The sequence below is a fragment of the Dioscorea cayenensis genome, chromosome 19 (assembly GCF_009730915.1).
Source record: "Dioscorea cayenensis subsp. rotundata cultivar TDr96_F1 chromosome 19, TDr96_F1_v2_PseudoChromosome.rev07_lg8_w22 25.fasta, whole genome shotgun sequence".
Lineage (NCBI taxonomy): Eukaryota > Viridiplantae > Streptophyta > Magnoliopsida > Dioscoreales > Dioscoreaceae > Dioscorea > Dioscorea cayenensis.
Window position 1 is genome coordinate 24067556 of NC_052489.1, and position 19495 is coordinate 24087050.

The following is a 19495-nucleotide window of genomic DNA, read 5'->3' on the forward strand; positions in this document are numbered from 1 at the left end:
CTCTCTTGGTATATGGCTTCCAGCTCGATGAGCAGCGCAAGCGGTGTCGTCGAATAATCTCCCGATGTAACGGGGTCGTGTTAACTTTTCAATTCGACTAAAGGTCTCCTGGCCAGGTGTCAGAATAGCATCGCCCGTTAACTAGGGTTGACCGCCGTAATCACAAACTGCGATAACAACACATTGACATGCGGTATTGACAAAAGTTTAAGCGGAAATATAAGGTTTTTAAGCGGTAAACTCTCGGGTTATTAAGCGGAGATATAAAATGTTAAGCAGAGACCCATTTTGTTAAAGCGAGGCGAGAATACTTAAGCAGAGACAACAAATGTTAAAGCTGTAACATCTCATTTCTTAAACGTCAACCTCGATTTTGTAAAAGCTGCAACCATATCAAACGAAGCGGGAAATGTACATTATAAATATTACACAAATCATAACAATCGAAAAAAACTAATTTCGATGAGTGTATACATACTGAAAATGCAAAAACAAAAACAAAAACCCCAAATCAGAAATCTCCTCTGAGACTAACAAAACCCCAGTAGAAATCCCTCTGAGACTTCAATATCTCCCAACAAAAACAGGAGCACAAAACAAAACCGAAAAATCTTTCTTTGTAACAGAGCAGTTAACATAAAACCATACTCAATACCTTAGATTTCAAACTGATGAAATGCCAACTAGTTGCGCGGGGGACTTCTCCTTCGAGATACTCGGGTGGAAAGGGAAAAGGCGATGAAATGCCGATTCAGAGGCTTGCGGTAGAGACAACTCGGAGACGACTTGAAATGGAAAAAGGCGAAGGCGTGAGTTGAGAAAAAGCAATTAAACGGCTCCAATAAATTGCCTCTCGGGGTTACCCCTACGGAAAACCGCCCCACTTCCTCTCAAATCGCCGTGATGGTCTGCACCACGACTCCCCCATGCAAGGGCATTTTCGTCCAAAAAAATTTGAAACTCACTCCGCTCACATCCGTTACTGAGGGTTTGGGGGTTTGAAAAACATAGACTTTAAAAGGAGGGGGTTTTTGGGGATTGCAAAACTAATGGGGTGTTTTTGGTAATTTTACAAACTTAAAGGGTTTTTTTGGCAATTTCCACTAAAAATAATAATAATAATATGGTAAAAAAAAGCATCATGTTAATAATAAGAAGATATCATATATCAGAAGTTATTGTAATTATAAAAGATTGGAATTCGTTATTAGGTTAGATTGCTGCTGCTTATAGAAGTTTCTCGAATTTTGTAGCTATTTCATAAAAGAATGGAATGGAGTTAATAAAATGAGTAGTAAAGGTTACTAAAAGTGACTGCTTATAGAAGTTTATCCAATTATTCATATTTCAAAAATAAGAATGAAGTTACTGAAATGAGTAATGAAGGTTATCTAAAAGCATATGATTATATATAAGTTTCTTTTATTTTTTACAAAAGTGGATAAATCATCTTATTATAGAAAAAAAAAAATTTAATAGATGACAAAAACTAGATTAATAACTAAGAAAAAAAAAAAATCAAAACCAAAACAAAACTGAACCAAAGTAAAAGTAAACATCAAAAATAATACACTTACAAAAAAAAAAAAAAGACAAAATCCAATCAATGAAATTCACCTTCTGGTAGCATAAGTCTACTCAAGTAGACAACTAGAGTAGATCACTCCATAGGAAATTGCATAGCTGTGGCGTTCGATCTCGTGCTTAAGATTATGGAACCGTGAAGGTTACCACAAGCACAAGATCTTAATTCTGGTAGCTGGCTTGTTAAGAATTTTCATGGGAAAGCTGTTGACCTTCGTGCTAAGGCTCTCATTGCCTCTGTAGCCTGGATCATCTGGAAGTCTAGATGCAATTCTATCTTCAGGAATATTACAATCAACTTCAGTTCTATTGTTCCGAACGCCTGGAATCTATGCAATAATCTTTCAACATCCATAATCAGGGAGTTACCTAGAACTTTTCATTTGAACAAATCCATAGCTATCTTCACTGATGCTTCGTGGTGTTTGGAATCCCAAGCTGCGGGCCTAGGGTTTATAATCATATCTAATTTGAACTGCATTTTGCTTGCAGGTGCCAATGTAGTTGTCGCCTCCTCCCCCATCATGGCCGAGTTCACTGCCATCAACCTTGCTCTGCAACTTTGTATAACGAATGGATGGCTTCCTTCTTCCCTCTATTGTGACTGTGCTGGTGTTGCTCAGCTTCTCAAGAATTTCAACATTTGTACGGCTTGACATATCAAAGAGGAATACCTCATGCTTAAGAAGAATCTGGGCTCCTTTCCCCATCTTTTCATCGAAACTATTCCCAGGGAGGAGAATGAAATTGCGGATGCGTTGGCAAACTTCGGCAGAACTAGCACTCATCTCTCGTTATTCTTTCAAGGGCTCGACCGTCCCCACTGGCTTGAAGACTTGTGCGTTGGAAGACATTTTTCTTTTTAGTTTTGGTTTTGAGCTTTGCTCCTTCCAAAAAAACAAGCACAAAGGTCAGTGACAAGTGCTGGCTTTTGACTCAAGTTAGTATTTGGTGTTATTGTAATTTTTGACAATATAGCTCGAGTTGTAGCTTCTTCTTAAATAAATAAATAATATAAAATCAGGAAATTAAGCATTATTAAAATAATATATAGAAATCTTAAAGAATAAGTGAAGCTGCATTATGAAATTAATTCCATTCACAACACTAGAAAAAATTCAGATATTTCAACTAGTACTAAATACAAATAACTACCGCTATTAGTACCAATTAAACTGATAAGTGATACAACAACTCCTGATGACACAGGTCTAAGTAACCAAAACTAAAATCATCAAACAACTGATGATTGACAAACAATAAAAGTGAAGTTGAATGAAGATCTTAGCCACAACACCAGCATCATCAATCTGAAAGTTTCAATCCCTCAAACATCTTTGTGACTGAAAGCTTCAGTGCAACTGCACAACGTTGAGAGGATGAGTACTTGTTATGCACCACCTTCAGTTTGCTCTCTGCTGACAATGAATGAAAATTCACCAACATCTTTGTGCATTCCCTGTTAATATAACAAGTTCAGTGAGCCAAACATGAGAACAAATGATCGATTTGAAGGCGAAACAACAACAGAATACATACTGTAATTCTGGTTCAAAGAATCCAGTATGGCTTTTGAGTGTCTCACTCCAAACAGGACTCTTCTTGAGTGTGCACCGAGCAGCGTAGACAGCTGAAGCAGCAAGCATGGAAGGACAGTACTTGATCATAGAATAGTGCAACATTGCCAATTCTGCAAAGAAGAACACCATGTTCTCCATCTGCATTCAAAGATTCAAACACAAGTAAACTAAATCAAAGAGTCGGATAAAATGAAAGTTGTGTTGTTGCATGCTTCAGTGTGGATTTCACCTCTTCATCACATTGAGAAGCCTTCAGAAAACGGACAAGAAAAACATAAGGAGTAGGAACAGTTAAGTTCCATTCAAGTTTATTGAGGATTTCCTTCTCCGTGGCCAGTATATCTTCTCTGGTGTATGCCATGTCTGAAATGCAGATGAAGTCATTGACCTCAGGAGCCCATATCTCTTCATATTTGCAGGCAATGAGCATTGAGCTCACACCAACAAGCTGTAACTCCTTCCTGAGGATGCACGCCATCGAGAGTACCGATCTACAATGTAGAATGTGAGGTATAAAGTCTCAGGCATAAGCTCAAACTTGTGGTGCACTTCAATCAACCAGTCTGCAAGGATAGCTCTCATCTTTGCATTGATCTCAAGCTGTGACTCAATATAGTTGTCTGGCCTGTAGGAGCTCTGAGACAAACACATATCAAAAGATTTAGTGACATTGGAGATACAAATAGCAATTTCATTATAAAAATGTATACCTCAGAATGTTTGTAAAACTTGTAGATATCTTCAACATAATCAACAACAGCCAATTGATCATCAGCATCCAATGCATCAATGTCTTGAATTTTCTGACTATTTGGCTTGTCAGCAACTCCACATGCAACCTGAAATAATTTAATTATGAAATGAATCTCCAGAAATGGATCCCTGATCAAATGAACAAGGGAAAAAGAATGGTTCTTTCTTTTTTTTTTACCTTGCTTCTGGCAGTGAGCACTGAGGTAAAGGTCTGAACTTTCTTCATTGATGACTTACGGTGAGAACTCTTCGGAGCAGCATGCCCTGTTTCTTCTTCAGTGTCAGGGCTGATAGTAATGACAACAGCCTCTGGTTTGCTTGGCATCATAGTCTGTTTCTGTTTCGCTGCTTTCACACCATCCTTTGCCACTGATACATCAACAGCAACTGGCTTCTGAAAATTTCAAGATGCAAGAAGATACAATCACTGAACATTTCAATCACTGGAATATCTATAAACCCAAAGATGTACCTTATTAGCTGCTGCTGCTGCTGCTGCTGCTGCTACTGGTGCATTAGCAAGGAGCTGAGCACCAAAACTTCTGATAAAAAACAAATACATACATATATATAAGATCAAAGCAGAATCAGAAAAGAGATGAACAAGAAGAGTAGGACATTATAAGCAGACCTGGTCACTGGACGATTGATCTCATGGACTGGTTTTCTGAAAAAATAAAATAAAATAAAAAATAACCATAAAGAATCACATCAAAAAAGATGAACCAAAAGTTATGAACTGAATCCTGAGAAATCCTAAGCATTCTTTCTTACCCATCTGGTCCTCTAAGGTTCACAAGATTGCCAATATCTCCAAGAGCCTGCCTGTTCCTCCCATCGGCTCCTGCCACCACTTTCTGCTTCCCGGCACGCACTGCATCTCCTAAAAATCCAAAACAACAACAAAAGAAATTCAAGAACAATGCTAAGAATCCAAGATCAATAGGAAAAAAGAAGGCTTTGAAGTTGTTATACCTCTCTGTTGTTGTGAAACCACAGCCTGATGATGCCTTGTAGCCATGTCCACTTCTCCAACAATGTCCGAATGATCCTTGACGACTCCCAAAAGAAGAGAAGAAGAAGCAATGGACACCTACTCTTCTTCCCTCCTCCTCCTTCTTCTTCTTCTTCTCTATAGCTTTGGTTTTTTACAAGATACAAATAAATAAAAAAAGGAAAGCATGGGTTGTTCGGGTTCTTTGATTGAGAGGATGCCTCCAACGGTCAAATTGCTGCGAGATCACAACGGTCCGAGTAATTGAGATTGACGGCTATGATGAATCTGAGGCTGTTGGCCTTTCTGCAGCCGTTGGATGATTTACAAACTTAGACATTCACTACTATTTACTTTCAATATTTATTCTTTTTTAAGTCAGTATGATTTTTAAATAGTAACAATCCAAGGGATCTATTGGTCTATTTGGATCCAATATAATGGAATAATCATTTTTTTTTTCTTCTATATCATTGGAGTATTCTTTGATTATTTATAAAATTAATTATATACTTATTATTTGAATAAATATAGCTCCAAACACAAAAAAAATAAATAAATAAATAAATACTAGAAGACTCTCTCTTGATTATCAAAGGAAGACTGATTTTTATTTTTTACAGGATCACTCTTATCTACCCCTAGAGGGCAACCCAACTCCCAGAGTGATTCTCCACTTGTTTACTTCTTTTTATTTTCTCCCTATAATATTACTTCACCTCTAATGGATATAGTTTTATTTTTTTGTTTTAGTCTCATTTTTATTGTTTTTTCTCATATTTTTTATTATTTTATACTCATCATTTTATTTAATATTTTTTTAATAAATTGTGATATATCTATTTTCTATTTTATAATATATATATATTAAAAAGTGTTTCTTTTCATATTAAACTACACAGGAAAATATATAAAGTGGGAGAATTTCTAATTTCTTTGCCATAAATGTACAATAACTAGATACAGATAGAAAAAATGTTTTTTTTTTTTTTAACTATTCTGATTCACGCTAATAATCAGAAGATTAAACATGATTGAAAAACTATGAACAAGAAGGTTGGAATGAAATGAGGCTTCTTGTTAGTTTGTTGCATCAATTGTAACCTGTGAAGAGATGGAATTGCAAACAACTGATGGTGTTCTGTAATAGGTGTGGATGCCTGAAGTTTCTTATTAGTTTGTTGCTGTTGTTTTCCAGGATAAACCACAGCTTAAATATACAATAGGATAAAGAGAAATACATAAGGTTACAATTAAGGAAGAGAAATTGAAAAGTAACAAGTGAGCAGAAACTAAACATGAATAGAAAGAAAGACAATATCTAACGGAACACAGACAACCCAATGCACTTGTGAAAATAATCACTTGAAAATAGATCATACTCATATTCTGAGACAAATTCTCCATATAGATTGAAGTTCTTTTATCGCACCGCAATAAAAGAAAGAGCAAAGAAAGGCTTTTTTTATTTTATTTTATTTTTTTATACAATGAGCAATTGAATGACATGATCCAACAATCCATATTTTGACTTCTAACTGTTGCAAGGTGCTTGAAACTGGCTTTGAAGAGGCTGACTGGTCAGCAATACAATGGACGCAATATGAAGAAGAAAAAGGTAGGCTGACTTGTCAACAAACCAATAGCATGGATGCTTCTCCACTCAGCATTAAAGGAGCTACTCAGCATTAAAGGAGATGGAAGATCTCATGCCGTCACTACAGCCCAATGAACACTCAGCTTTGTGATTGTCTTTATAGTACTAGGTTTATTAATGTTGTTTTGTCTTGGAACTAAAATGTCATGATGAGAAACTTTTTGTAAACCTTTTAATTGATTTGGTCTAGCCCAATGAAAAAAAAAAGAAAAAAAAAATCACTTTTCCTCTATCCTTGAACTTAGTCTCTTCCTGGTTACTGAAACTGTATCCTTTTGGATACTGAACTTTGACAGGGCGATCCTGAACAGTGGCATCAGAGCTGGTTCTTTGTCAAACATCCATGGCATCCAGCAGGAGGGATTTCAGGACCAGCTATGCCCATCTTTGATGGGGAAGACTATGACCTTTGGTGTCTCATGATAAAGACTCTATTCAGATCACAAGATCTATGGGAGCTTGTGGAGAAGGGTTTTTCAGAGAAGGAAGATGAAGCCAAAGTGAGAGAGAACAGGAAGAAGGATGCCAAGGAGTTGTTCTTCATACAGCAAGCTATCTCACGGCCCATTCTTGCACACATCGCTTTAGCGAACACAACCACTGAGGCATGGGTTGCGTTGAAGAAGGTCGTTCAAGGGAACCCGAAGGTGGTGGCTTCAAACACTGAGACAGGACTTTGAGAATCTCAGAATAAAAGAGAATGAAGGAGTTTAGAGCTACATTACAAGGGTTCAAGAGGTGGCAAATCAAATGAAGAGCTTGGGAGACACTATCTTAGAAGCTATGGTTGTTGGGAAGCTGTTAAGGAGCTTAGGACCTAAATTTAACCATATCGTGACTGCCATTGAGGAGTCCAAGGACCTCACCAAGCTCACAATGGAAGATGTGAGTGGTTTGCTGCTTGCTCACGAAGCTAGGTTGCTGAGACAAGCTGATGACCAGTCCGAGAAGAAAGAGAAAGCATTTCATGTCAAGGGTGAAGCGACAGGAAGCAAAGACAAAGAAAAGTTTGCTTCAAGAGGTCGAAGAAGAGGATGCTCTCGAGGGAGATTCAGAGGAAGAGGTCGATCGAGTGAGAATCGTCAACAACAAGGTGAATAAAGGAGTTACAAAGGGAACATACAATGTCATATATGCAAGAAGTTTGGCCTCATGAAGATGGACTGTTGGTATAAAGACAAGAACACAGAAAAGGAAGCTACAATGGTCGCTGAGGAGAAAGATGTAAGCAATCTATTTATGGCTGTGTGTGAAGAGGGTGAGAAGGTCACATCGGTGTGGTTGTTGGACAGTGGGTGCTCCAATCACATGACCGGTGCAAGGGAGTTGTTATCAAACCTTGATGAAACCTAGAAGATCAATGTAAGGCTGGGAGATAATAAGGAGATGGTTGTTCAAGGGAGAGGAACAGTATCACTCGCTGCATCTGGTGGAAGGACCAAGCTATTGCATGGTGTACAGTATGTCCCGGGGTTGGCACACAATCTCCTGAGTGTTGTCCAGCTCGCAGACACCGGGTACTCACTGACATTTGCAAGAAGTGGGTGTGTGATTCGTAGTGATAAAAGCGGTGACATAATGGCGAGGATAATCAGGATAAGAAACAACATGTATCCACTCAATGTTTCAGACGTGGGGCATGCAAATGTTGCAATGACTGTGAAGGAAACAACAAGATTATGGCATCTCAGGCTTAGCCACTTGAACTTTGATGCATTAAGGAGTATGAAGAGTAGTGAATTGGTGTTGGGGCTTGGAAACATTGGCAAGATGAATCAATGTGAAACATGTGCCATGGAGAAGCAAGTGAGGAAATCTTTTCAAGCAAAAACTGGGGGAAGTGCTCCTGTTCCTCTACAACTGATTCACGCTGACATCTGTGGCCTATGCAGACGAGTTCTCTGGGCGGCAACAAGTATTACTTGTTGTTTGTTGATGATTACACCAGGATGTGTTGGATCTATTGTATGAAACAAAAGTCAGAGGCTCTACAAACTTTCATAACATTCAAACAGATGGTGGAAACTCATTCTGGTTTGAAGATCAAGGTGTTGCGCACGGATAGAGGAGGAGAATTCACCGGAAATGACTTCATTCCTTCTGTAAGGATTGCGGTGTCATCAAGCAGCTCACTGCTCCATATTCACCACAACAGAATGGCGTCTCGGAGAGAAAGAGCAGAACCATTATGAACATGGCCAGAGCTTTGATGAAGGAGAGAAGGTTGCCAAATTGTTTTTGGGGAGAAGCAGTGAACACAGCTGTGCATCTCATCAACTTATCACCTACTAGTGCTCTGAGAAACTTGACACCATACGAAGCTTGGCATAATTGCAAACCCAAGGTGAGTCATCTCAGGGTTTTTGGATGCATAGCTTATGTTTTAATTCCCTCAAATAAACTGCAAAAGTTAGATACAAAATCTGAAAGATGTGTGCTCATTGGTTATTGCCTGGATTCTAAGGCATATCGGCTATACAATCCCATTACATCTAAGGTCATTATTAGTAGAGATGTAATATTTAACGAAGGTGCAGGTTGGATTGGAATTCTAGTTTAAAGACTGGGCATTCTCCACGGATTCTCTATGAAGACTCAGCTGCAGACGCATGGTGCTCAAGTGAAGACGTTTGCCCGAGTCTCAGTTCATCTCCAACAATTCAAATTGGTGAAGATGATGCAGTTAATACAGAAGGAGAGGCAGGACATGACATTGATCATGATGTTGATCAAGTTGGAGAATCACCAGTAAGAAAGGTGAAATTGTTGAAGGATATCTATGAGAGGTGCACATTTGCTCTAAATGTCTGTGACCCAACCACATATGAAGAAGCAGTGAAGACTGAGGTGTGGAGAGAAGTAATGAGAGAGGAGATGGATGCAATAGAACGAAATGGCACATGGGAATTGATTGATCTCTCTCATGACAAGAATGTTGTGCAGCTAAAATGGGTGTATAAGACCAAGTATCTCTCAGATGGAAGAGTTCAAAGACACAAGGCCCGCTTGGTCGCAAAGGGCTACACTCAACAAGCAGGGGTTGATTTCCATGAAATCTATGCACCAGTGGCTAGGATGGAGACCGTACGTCTTCTCCTCGCTGTGGTAGTTCAACAAGGGTGGCCGGTTTATCAATTTGATATCAAGTCAGCATTTTTGAATGGGGGAATACTTGAAGAGGTATACGTTGAACAGCCAACTGGTTATGAGAAGGAGGGAGAAGAGAACAAGGTGCTCAAGTTGAGAAAAGCCTTGTATGGTCTGAGACAAGCTCCTAGAGCTTGGTACTCAAAAATTGACAGGTATTTTCAGAGCAAAGGGTTCATTAGAAGTGAAAATGAACATACTCTATATAAAAGGAGTGATGGAGATGGGAACCTACTTTTGGTAAGCATCTACGTGGATGATATTATTTATTTGTGGTCATCTCAAGCAATGGTGGAGAGCTTTAAGCAAGAAATGAAGGACTGTTTTGAGATGACAGATTTGGGGTTGTTAAATTACTTTCTAGGATTGGAAGTGAAACAAAATCAAAAGGAAATATTCATTACTTAAAGAAGATATGCGGAGGAGACGTTGAAGCTGTTTCAGATGCAAGATTGTAACCCGGTTTGCATACCTATGAAATGCAGTGAGAAACTCCAAAGCAATGATAATTCAGGAGATGCTAATTCAAAAGTTTACAGAACCTTGATTGGAAGGCTGTTGTATCTAACACACACACATCCTGACATTGCCTTCACTGTGAACTTACTCTCAAAGTTTGTCAGCAAACCTACCATATCGCATCTCGGGGCTGCAAAGCAGCTGCTGAGATTATAACAGGGACAACCAACTTTGGAATAAAGTATACTGAAGTTAGGAGTGGAAGCTAAGAGGTTACAGTGACAGTGATTGGGGAGGCTCGATAGATGACAGACGCAGCACTTCGAGGATGGTTTTTGATCTTGGTTCAGGGGCCATCTCATGGAGTTCCAAGAAGCAAGAGGTGACAGCTCTAAGCACAACCGAAGCTGAATATGTTACTGTCACTGCTGCAACATGTCAAGGAATCTGGTGGAAAAGAATGCTGGAGGACTATGGAATGAAGGGTAATGAAGCAGTTGAAGTGTGGTGTGATAACAGGTCTGCTATTGAAATTGCAAAGAACCCGGCACACCATGGGAGGATAAAGCATATCGACATTTGTTTTCATTTTATTCGTGGCTTAGTTGCTGATGGTTCAATCGTGTTAAAATATTGCAAATCCGAAGATCAGAAGGCTGATATTCTCACAAAATCTCTGCCAGTGAGGAAGCATAATTATCTGAGAACACAGTTGGGAGTTGAAGAGGTTTCAAGCAAGGAAGGGTGTTGCAAGGTGCTTGAAACTGGCTTTGAAAAGGCTGACTGGTCAACAATACAATGGACGCAATATGAAGAAGAAAAAGGCAGGTTGACTTGTCAACAAACCAATAGCATGGATGCTTCTCCACTCAGCATTAAAGGAGCTACTCAGCATTAAAGGAGATGGGAGATCTCATGCCGTCACTGCAGCCCAATGAACACTCAGCTTTGTGATTGTCTTTATAGAACTAGGTTTATTAACGTTGTTTTGTCTTGGAACTAAAATGTCATGATGAGAAACTTTTTGTAAACCTTTTAATTGATTTGGTCTAGCCCAATGAAAAAAGAAGAAGAAGAAAAAAAATCACTTTTCCTCTACCCTTGAACTTAGTCTCTTCCTAGTTACTGAAACTGTATCCTTTTGGATACTGAACTTTGACAGGCCGATCCTAAACACTAACCAGGGTAACAACAGAAATATAACAGTCACAAAAAAAAAATTAAAACAAACACAAACTGAAATTGAGAAATGGAAGGCTACCAAAATCATGTAAAGCTAAAAATCAATTGCTCAAAATCATGGATACAAGAGTGTTGAGATTGCCACGCAATTCATGAGGGGTTAAACACAAGAGGTTGCTGTTCAGTGTTCACAGTAACATATAAAAGTACTGTTCAAGGGTGTAGTACTATTTAGCATTTATAGGACTATTTACGGTCCTGTGTAACTCATGGATCAACAGTACAATCAAACAATTGCAAACAATTTGTTTTTGTAAGCTAAAATGGGATGCCAAACAAATAATTAACTAAAAATATAAGACATAATTTTTAGTGTAAAAAACCCCTTCAATTGAGGGATAAAAAATTCATAATCTTTGGATCATTTAAACTTTTTTTTATCATATCAACAACGGGATAATAAAAATTCTCTTTAGACATAACATAAAATTCACAATTATAACATAAGCTAAAATAATTTATCCATCTTAATAAATAAAATTAAAAAAAAAATTCACAATCACAACAGTAACAATACATCATCAAAAAAAATACAATAAGGTCAATCATCATTAAGGATTGATACCAACATAACATAAAAAAAAAATTCAAATAAAAAATTTTACCCAATAGACAAGCAAAATTTCTTGTAGGACTGTTTGTGTTTTCCACATCTAATAGATTTTTTGTACCTTTTATCTTTTCTAATATGAGTGATTTATCCACTTTTTTTTTAAAAAAAAAAATTCTTGTAAGAATTCATCACTTAAAATTTGAGTAAAATCTAACACTATTTTACGGTTTTTACCATCCGATCATCATGCACCAGCTCATATCCTCATCTCTTTCACTCTTCCTTATTTTTTTCTATTTTTTTTGTCTTCGCTTTTACCCTGTCTCACGTTATTTTAATTATCTTCCCCTCCCAATGTTGGCATAGTTTTTTTATTTTTTTAATTTATTATTATTATTATTATTATTCTTATTATTTTACTTTGATGGGCTCAGGACCCACTTATTCACCGCCCCGTTAAATAGCTCAGCACCCAACAACAAGTAGAAACAGCAATAAAACTTTATTATAATGCAAAAGTCAGAAGAAACGCATGGAAAAGAAAGGAGTAGCAATATAATCCAAACACTTCTACCAAATCATCAACAGACGTATCAAAGATCAGGTGTAAAGTGTTAGAACAAATGCAATTGAAGGTATATATACATATTCCGGCAGAGAGAAAACTATATGCACAGGTCAAAGCATCACATGAAAAGGAGGATTTCATGATTTTAATCATATCATGTATAATATTGAGCTCAATCATGAAGAATTAAACACCAAAGATATATTCTTTTGATGTTTACTGATCGGAGAATGCTCCACAAAGGCAATGACCTTCCTTACAGAGTTGGATGGTATATGTTTCTTAATTATAAGCAAACAATGCCCAGACTGGCAAATTTTTGTTTCTCTTTGACAGGTTCTCTCTCTCTCTCTCATGGCCATGGGGATCATGGAGAAAAGAGAGCCGGGAAGAAAGAGCGGGAATTCAATGAATGGCATATGTTGGTTGCTTCACTTGCTTGTGAATTTGGTCTGACTTTTGGAATACGACAAGAGTTGTCCGACTTGTTATGTATATATATATATATATACATGTATCCTCCACCAGGTAAGGGTGACTTGATTTGGTTCTTGGTTGACCAGATCCAAATAATAATATAATAATAATACTTACATCAATTTAATCAAAGTCTTGTACAACTTTCAGTGCATGGTTTGCCCGCTGCTTAAACAAACGCAAAGCTTGAGCTTGACAAAAAAGAAAAAAACAATTATTTACGAATTTATCCAGTTGAATCACAACGACCAACTACATTATGGACATAAACAAATGAAAGAACCTGCTGATTTTTTTTTTTCATCATCATCAGTAGCAATACCACCATAAGAGAACATAAGGGAGAAAAACAAACAAACAAACACCCACACACCACACAGCACGCATTATGTCAGTTCCAAACAATTATGCGGATTCAGCATGGTCTGTCAACCGAGTGTTCACTCACTGCAAGCTGAGAGAAGCGATGTCAGGAGAAGACTCCTCCGAGCACGAGAGCGATAGGCTTTCAGGATTTGCAGAATCTGGAGTCGGTGGAGGTGATAGTTCGGGTGGGACATCATCAAGGCCGAAGAAGAAGGGGTCTTTCAGGAGTTCGGTGGCGGATGGCCGAGCACGGGGTTTGCCGAGGCAGCGTTCGATGAAGGCTTTCACCTCCGAATCACGGACTTTGCCCAGTGCTGCTGGGCGAATGCCAGCAGAGACTTTGCGGTAGATCTTGGCAACGGAATCACATTCGCTGTATGGGAGTTCCAGGGTGACTAGTTCCAGCACACACAGACCGAAAGCGTAGATGTCGACTTGTTCAGTGTACTCTTCTTCGTATAGCTCTGGAGCCATGAACTCTGGGGTGCCTAGTAACGAGTGTGCCACATGGTCTCTTTCCACTATGGCCGCCATACCCAGGTCTCCGATCTTCACCTGTAACAAAATTTATTTATACCGTGAATTTCTGTTGTGATGCATGAATGAACGCCGAGTAATTAAAAGCCACACCAGCATCTTGTGACAATGAAAATGACCAGACAGTCTGACACGGCGATAAAGAGCTTTTTTTTTTTTCTTCTTCTTAGGAAACAGTTTGAGAAACATGAAAAAAAAATAAAGAAAAAGATGCAGCTATTGTGTACACGCAAAGCGGTCTTTTTTTAAAGCGACCCATGAAGTAGTGCACTGCACGGCTTTTCAGGATAGGGGAAACACCCCATCCCTGGGAACTAGATCCAAATACGTCCGCGGGGCACTTTCTTCATAAAGCTACACATTGCTTTCAATCATAAAATATTTAACAAAAGAATTAATTAATCCACGATTTCTGATTCAATTGGTGTCAAAATATAAACATTCAACGAACTACTGCTGTACATCTACAGGAATAAATATGCTAAAATATTTGGATGGGCAAAGCCTGGATATAGAAGTATATTAAATTTAAGCGAGTCAACTTTATCTTTAATCCCAATCCACTCAACAAAGATGAAAATATTAAATATTATACCATCGCTAATAGTTTATGTAAACTAAACTCATTTATGTAGATTCCAATCAAACTAACTTATTTTTATATAAAACTAAATTATTTAATGTATTATATTCTTCAAAGACTACCAATTCACTAAGCAAAAGAAAAAAAAATTGTATTTGTGGACAAAATCACATACTCATTCAAACAAAAACCTGCGTTACTACCCTATAATTTGGTCATTTAGATAAAATTTCGTTGTTATTCCACGCACCAACTATTCACGAAAAACTAATCAGTGGGGTCAGAAATAAAGCAACCCTGTCGGCAATACAACTGTTTCATAGAATTATAGCAATCAGAGACGCGTGTTCAAGAAAGGTTTGGAAGTGGGTACCTGGCCAAGGTTGCCGTTGACGAAAACGTTGCTGCAATTGAGATCCCGGTGGATAATGCAGGGTTCATGGTTGTGCAGGTACTCCAAACCCAAGAGAATCTGGAGGGACCACTTCTTGAGCGCCTTCAATGACACATGACGGTGTTTCATCCGATACTCCCTGAGGTTGCCGGAAGTGCAGACTTCGGTGATAAAATTAATGGTGCCGCCATGGTCATCCGAGGACCAGACTTTGTAGAGAGTGATGATGTTGCTGTGGCGGAGAGACCGGAGAAGGCGGATCTCAGAGAAGAGTCGGTCGAGCATCTCCTCATTGCCACGGAGACCGCGGAGCCTGACCTGGTTCCAGGCCACCTCGATGCCATCCTCCTGGTCGAAGGCTCGGTAGACTCGTTTAACAGCTCCGGCACCAAGGAGGTCGCTGTAGCGGCCGTAGCGGCCGGTGGGGTCTACCTCTACAAACGGTTCAGAGTCGCTATCCACTTCAGTGCTAGGCCCCATGCACGGCATCGGAAGGAATCGGTCAATGCCCGGAAACCTGGGACCTAGGTTTTGAGAAACTGTTAGATAGAAGATCTGGGAGTCAGTTGTACGGGTCAATGAACGAAATCCCAGAGGTTTGGGAAAGAGAAAACAAAACGTACCTGAAAATCCCTGTGAAATTATTCTCGCTTATCAAATGTAGATAGACGAAGCACAGATCACTAGAAAGTAAGAGGTTCTGGATTTGTTGAAGTGTTGTTGGATTACCGCCATGAAAACCGCGTTCAGATCGAAATAGGCTGCGATGGCGGTACAAACAAGACAAAAGGTGAGAAGCTAGAAACCCTAAAAATACCTTTTTTTTTCTGGAAATTTAACCCAAAAATCGCTCAAGAGCGTCAAATCGAAAAAATCTCTAAAACTCCGAAGAAAGCAGCTCGAACATGAGATATCAATTCAGATAAAAATAATAATAAGACGAGATTATCAAACAATTGAACTAAAACCCTCACAAAAAGCTAAAGATTCAATCCAAAATAATGACGATATACCAAATTAACAACACAAACACAAACACACACACATGAGGCAACTAAATCAATCCGATTGAACAATATAAACAAAACCCTAATTAGTCTCTCAAGAAAATTGAAAATCAAAGCTCTAGATCTAATCGCAAACACTATAAACAAGGATTTGAAGTATAGAAAACGATCAGATCCCAAAACAACACCATGATATAGAACAAATCCATCGCAAACCCTATAAAACCCCAGAAATCGATCGATAAACCAAAATCCACATCAACAAAGAACAAAAAAATCAAAAATAAACGAACAAAAGAAGATGAAGAAGAGCAGGATCAAATAAGAAGCTCTACCGAACTGGATCACAGAAGCCCTCAGCAAGAAGACGGCGAAGCGCTAGAAAGAACTCCTCGATGACCTACGAACTCGCGAGAAATTAAACCATGGTCGATTGAGAAAAGGCACACTATTTATAGGAAGCGCTCTTAACCTGACCCCTGGGTTTATTCACTAACCAGGGTTAACTTACCTTCCAGGTGGCAACTGGCTCCTATTGCTTTTAGGATAACGATTCCTGACCGCACGTGCTGTGATCACGTATCTTAATGAACAATGAACGGGTGGGATTGCGTTTCACGGTACGTTTATATCAACTGAGTTTAGTAAGATCCAATTGATTTTCAAACTGGACTCCGTGTTTGGCGGGGAACCCTGACCTGTGGTCTTATGTGGGATCAGGACCGTTGGATCGTTTAAATAAGGATTAGATCGGACGGTGGTGATTTGGTTTCAGAGATGAACCAGAAGTTAAGACGGCAAACTCACTCCGAGTTTGAGTTGAAATTTAATAAATATTTCTCAATTTAATATTTGGGTCAAACTCGGATTTAACACGGCTCCAATAGCCACGTGTGTGTTTGCCTTCTTGATAATGTAAAAATAAAAGTTTAAACTAGTTTTTTTTTGTTTATTTAAAATTTTAAATTTTATTGTGGTAATTAGTAAATAAATAAATAAATCTGTTTTATTTTGTTAGAATTAAACGTATAAATTTTGTAAAACGGTTTTGAATATAAATTAATGGAAAAGAGGATATTTGTTGTGTTTTTTTTGTTTAATTGACATGTCCATATAATTGTGTATTTTCTACCATTTTAATCATTCTAATATTTTTAGATACAATTAAGTTTTTATATTTGGTCAGTTGGTTGTTTTAGTCCACTGCAATATTTTTATGTATAATTAAATCCTTGCAATTTACACTTATCCATCTACACTGAGAATTAGAATGATCCAAAAAATATTGTAAGGATTAAAAAAAGCAGAAAATACATAATTACAGGTACAATAATTAAACTTTTTTTAAAATTTTTTTTTAAAATTTATTTGTTATAATTAGTAAGTTGTCATGATTCATACTACCCACTCAAGGACCATTATGTGAGTGGGAGGATGGGTGAGAAGCAACATCCATGATCTTAATTTGATGGTGGGTAGATGGTTTCTTTTTTGTTTAAGTTGATGGATTTCATGATTTCTATAAAATCCAGTGTTTTATTTTTATAATCATCTTCTAAAATTAATTTATAACATGTGTTTGTTTTTTTGGGGATAACACCAAAGGGAGTTTAACTGTTTGGATGATATCTTACCGGATGTTCCTACAAAAATATGAGTTGATATTACTGATTTGGTATATATAAAATTTGAATGGTGATATAATGATATTACAAAACTAGATTCCTAAACAACTATAAACTTTGTCGAATATATATAAAATTTAATCCACAGATATTACTATTTAAAAAGAGATGGCATATTTGAAAAATAAAAACTTTTTAATTTTTTAAACAATCATAAAATTTATGAATAATATATTAAAAATCGAAAAGATGCTCATATGTGTTTATAAAAATACCTTTAACCATCATTATTATTTATTTATATTATAAATTAACCATAATTTTTTTTAATAAATAAGAAACTAACCTCACTCAGCGCGAAGAATTGAACGCCCTTAGTGATATGGGAGTGAGGGTTAGAAGCTCACACTCACAATCGTACAATAAACCAATATCATTGGACTATGAACTTTTAACAAATATATATGTATAATATTTATATTTTATTTTATTTTATTTATTTATTTATTTATATTTGTTAGTTTTATAAAACGAAAAAAATCCAGAATTTGGTTCTTGAGATGCACACGCATAAAAACTAAATTAAAGAAATATTACAAAGAAAACGAACAAGTCAAACTCCCAAACCATTGAAGAGATTAGAGACTTGTTAGTGGATAGATTATGGATGTATTGTAGTTTCATTCCTATTTTGCTTTTATTTTTATTTTTAAAACTTTTAGAGCGATGTTATGTTATTTCCTTTCTATGTTGTTTTCTTTTTACTTTTTTCTTTCTCTATAAATTATGGTTTATTCTTATTTATAAATATAATATAAAAATCTTCAATATATTTCAAAACAACCGACCAAAACATCCTTCTATATCTATCTATATATATATATATATATATAGCATGTTTAGTATGGGAAGATAATATTTGAAAAACCTAGAAAAACAAAGTACATGCTAAAAAATTAAAATTATATCTCTGATTGTATTTTTCAGCAAACTGAAATTTATAATTGTTTCAAATATGGATAAGATATTTTGTGTTAAGGAGATTAGACGAGAAAGAATTACTCTCCATCACGTGGTTACTGATTTATAGGTAATAATCTTCTGTTTTATTTAGAAAAATATAACAAAACAAATACAACAATCTCTATCCAAATATTGACCGGTGCTTTTAATTCTCACCAAGTTGTTAAAAGAATAGTCTTAATCCCATTTCCAACGTTAATTCCCATTCATTCTTTTGACCCTGAAAAATCAAGCGAGATCTTGAAAGAAGATGGTCACATGTTTCTTGAATGGCAAATTCAAATAGCATTTGTTGATTGAATTAATAATTTTCATTTTCATGTGAGTAAACAGTAGGATCCAAAGAACCCTTTTGCATGCAATGCATGTTTATAAACTAGAAATACAGTGAATGCAAAGTTGACAAGATCTTATTTCCCTTCAAATAAGGGAAGGAGTTAGATCTGAATTTTGATGCTTTACTGCTTTTCCGTGACCAAGATTAATTTGAGCGAGCATCATAGTTGTAAAAGTAAATCATGCCATTTGATACAAGTAAGATGGGATGTACCATTTAAAATTGTTACTGTTCTTGAGCTTTGCTGCACATTAACAATGAGATTCAGTGAATCATTTGATGCCATGAAACATGTGAGCAGATATTTGTAGACATTGTGATGAGCTAGAACATTAAAGAGTAAAAAAACATTGTGATGAGCTAGAACATTAAAGAGTAAAAAAATAAAATAAAATAAAGGCAAGAGTAATTTATTAACTTTCAATAAATTACCAAATAAAAAAAATCTTGTCAAGAATGGGATTCGAACCCATGCCCTTTCGGACCAGTACCTGAAACTGGCGCCTTAGACCAACTCGGCCATCTTGACTTACTTGATAAAAAGATTAAAATATTTTTATAATTTATGTAATTAATAATTTCATATATAGAGAAAACACGGGTGCTCGA

The 19495-nt window shown here is 36.9% G+C and overlaps 2 protein-coding genes and 1 non-coding gene across 6 annotated transcripts; all 3 read right to left on the reverse strand.

Annotated features, from left to right (window-relative positions):
- Positions 1-2676: 2676 nt before the first annotated feature.
- On the reverse strand, positions 2677-5050 carry LOC120250076 (G2/mitotic-specific cyclin S13-7-like). Its single transcript, XM_039258837.1, is given in 10 exon segments — positions 2677-3043; positions 3124-3302; positions 3394-3647; positions 3650-3800; positions 3875-4003; positions 4096-4311; positions 4390-4459; positions 4549-4584; positions 4692-4800; positions 4893-5050. Coding segments are annotated over 10 exon segments (1344 nt in total). The 5' UTR covers positions 4939-5050; the 3' UTR covers positions 2677-2889.
- An 8315-nt stretch (positions 5051-13365) lies between these two features.
- On the reverse strand, positions 13366-16325 carry LOC120283443 (probable serine/threonine-protein kinase WNK11). 4 transcript variants are annotated; one of them, XM_039290134.1, is made up of 4 exons: positions 16242-16325; positions 15518-15655; positions 14874-15418; positions 13366-13935 (listed from the first exon to the last, which is right to left on the reverse strand). In XM_039290134.1, the coding sequence occupies exons 3-4, from the start codon at positions 15381-15383 to the stop codon at positions 13459-13461; spliced, it is 987 nt and encodes a 328-aa protein (XP_039146068.1). In that variant the 5' UTR covers positions 15384-15418; positions 15518-15655; positions 16242-16325; the 3' UTR covers positions 13366-13458. The 4 variants fall into 4 exon arrangements, with proteins under 4 accessions (XP_039146068.1, XP_039146069.1, XP_039146066.1 ...); XM_039290135.1 differs by having other exon boundaries at positions 14874-15411; positions 16237-16313; XM_039290132.1 differs by having other exon boundaries at positions 16237-16313.
- A 3009-nt stretch (positions 16326-19334) lies between these two features.
- On the reverse strand, positions 19335-19415 carry TRNAL-CAG. Its single transcript has one exon. It is a non-coding gene; the product is annotated as a tRNA-Leu (tRNA).
- Between the last annotated feature and the right edge of the window lie 80 nt (positions 19416-19495).

Excerpts from the sequence above, each read along its gene's own strand:
- LOC120283443 (XM_039290134.1), bottom strand. The coding sequence starts at position 15,383 with ATGCCGTGCATGGGGCCTAGCACTGAAGTGGATAGCGACTCTGAACCG. Across the intron at positions 13,936-14,873 it reads TCAACGGCAACCTTGGCCAG|GTGAAGATCGGAGACCTGGG; the intron begins GTACCCACTTCC and ends ATTTTGTTACAG.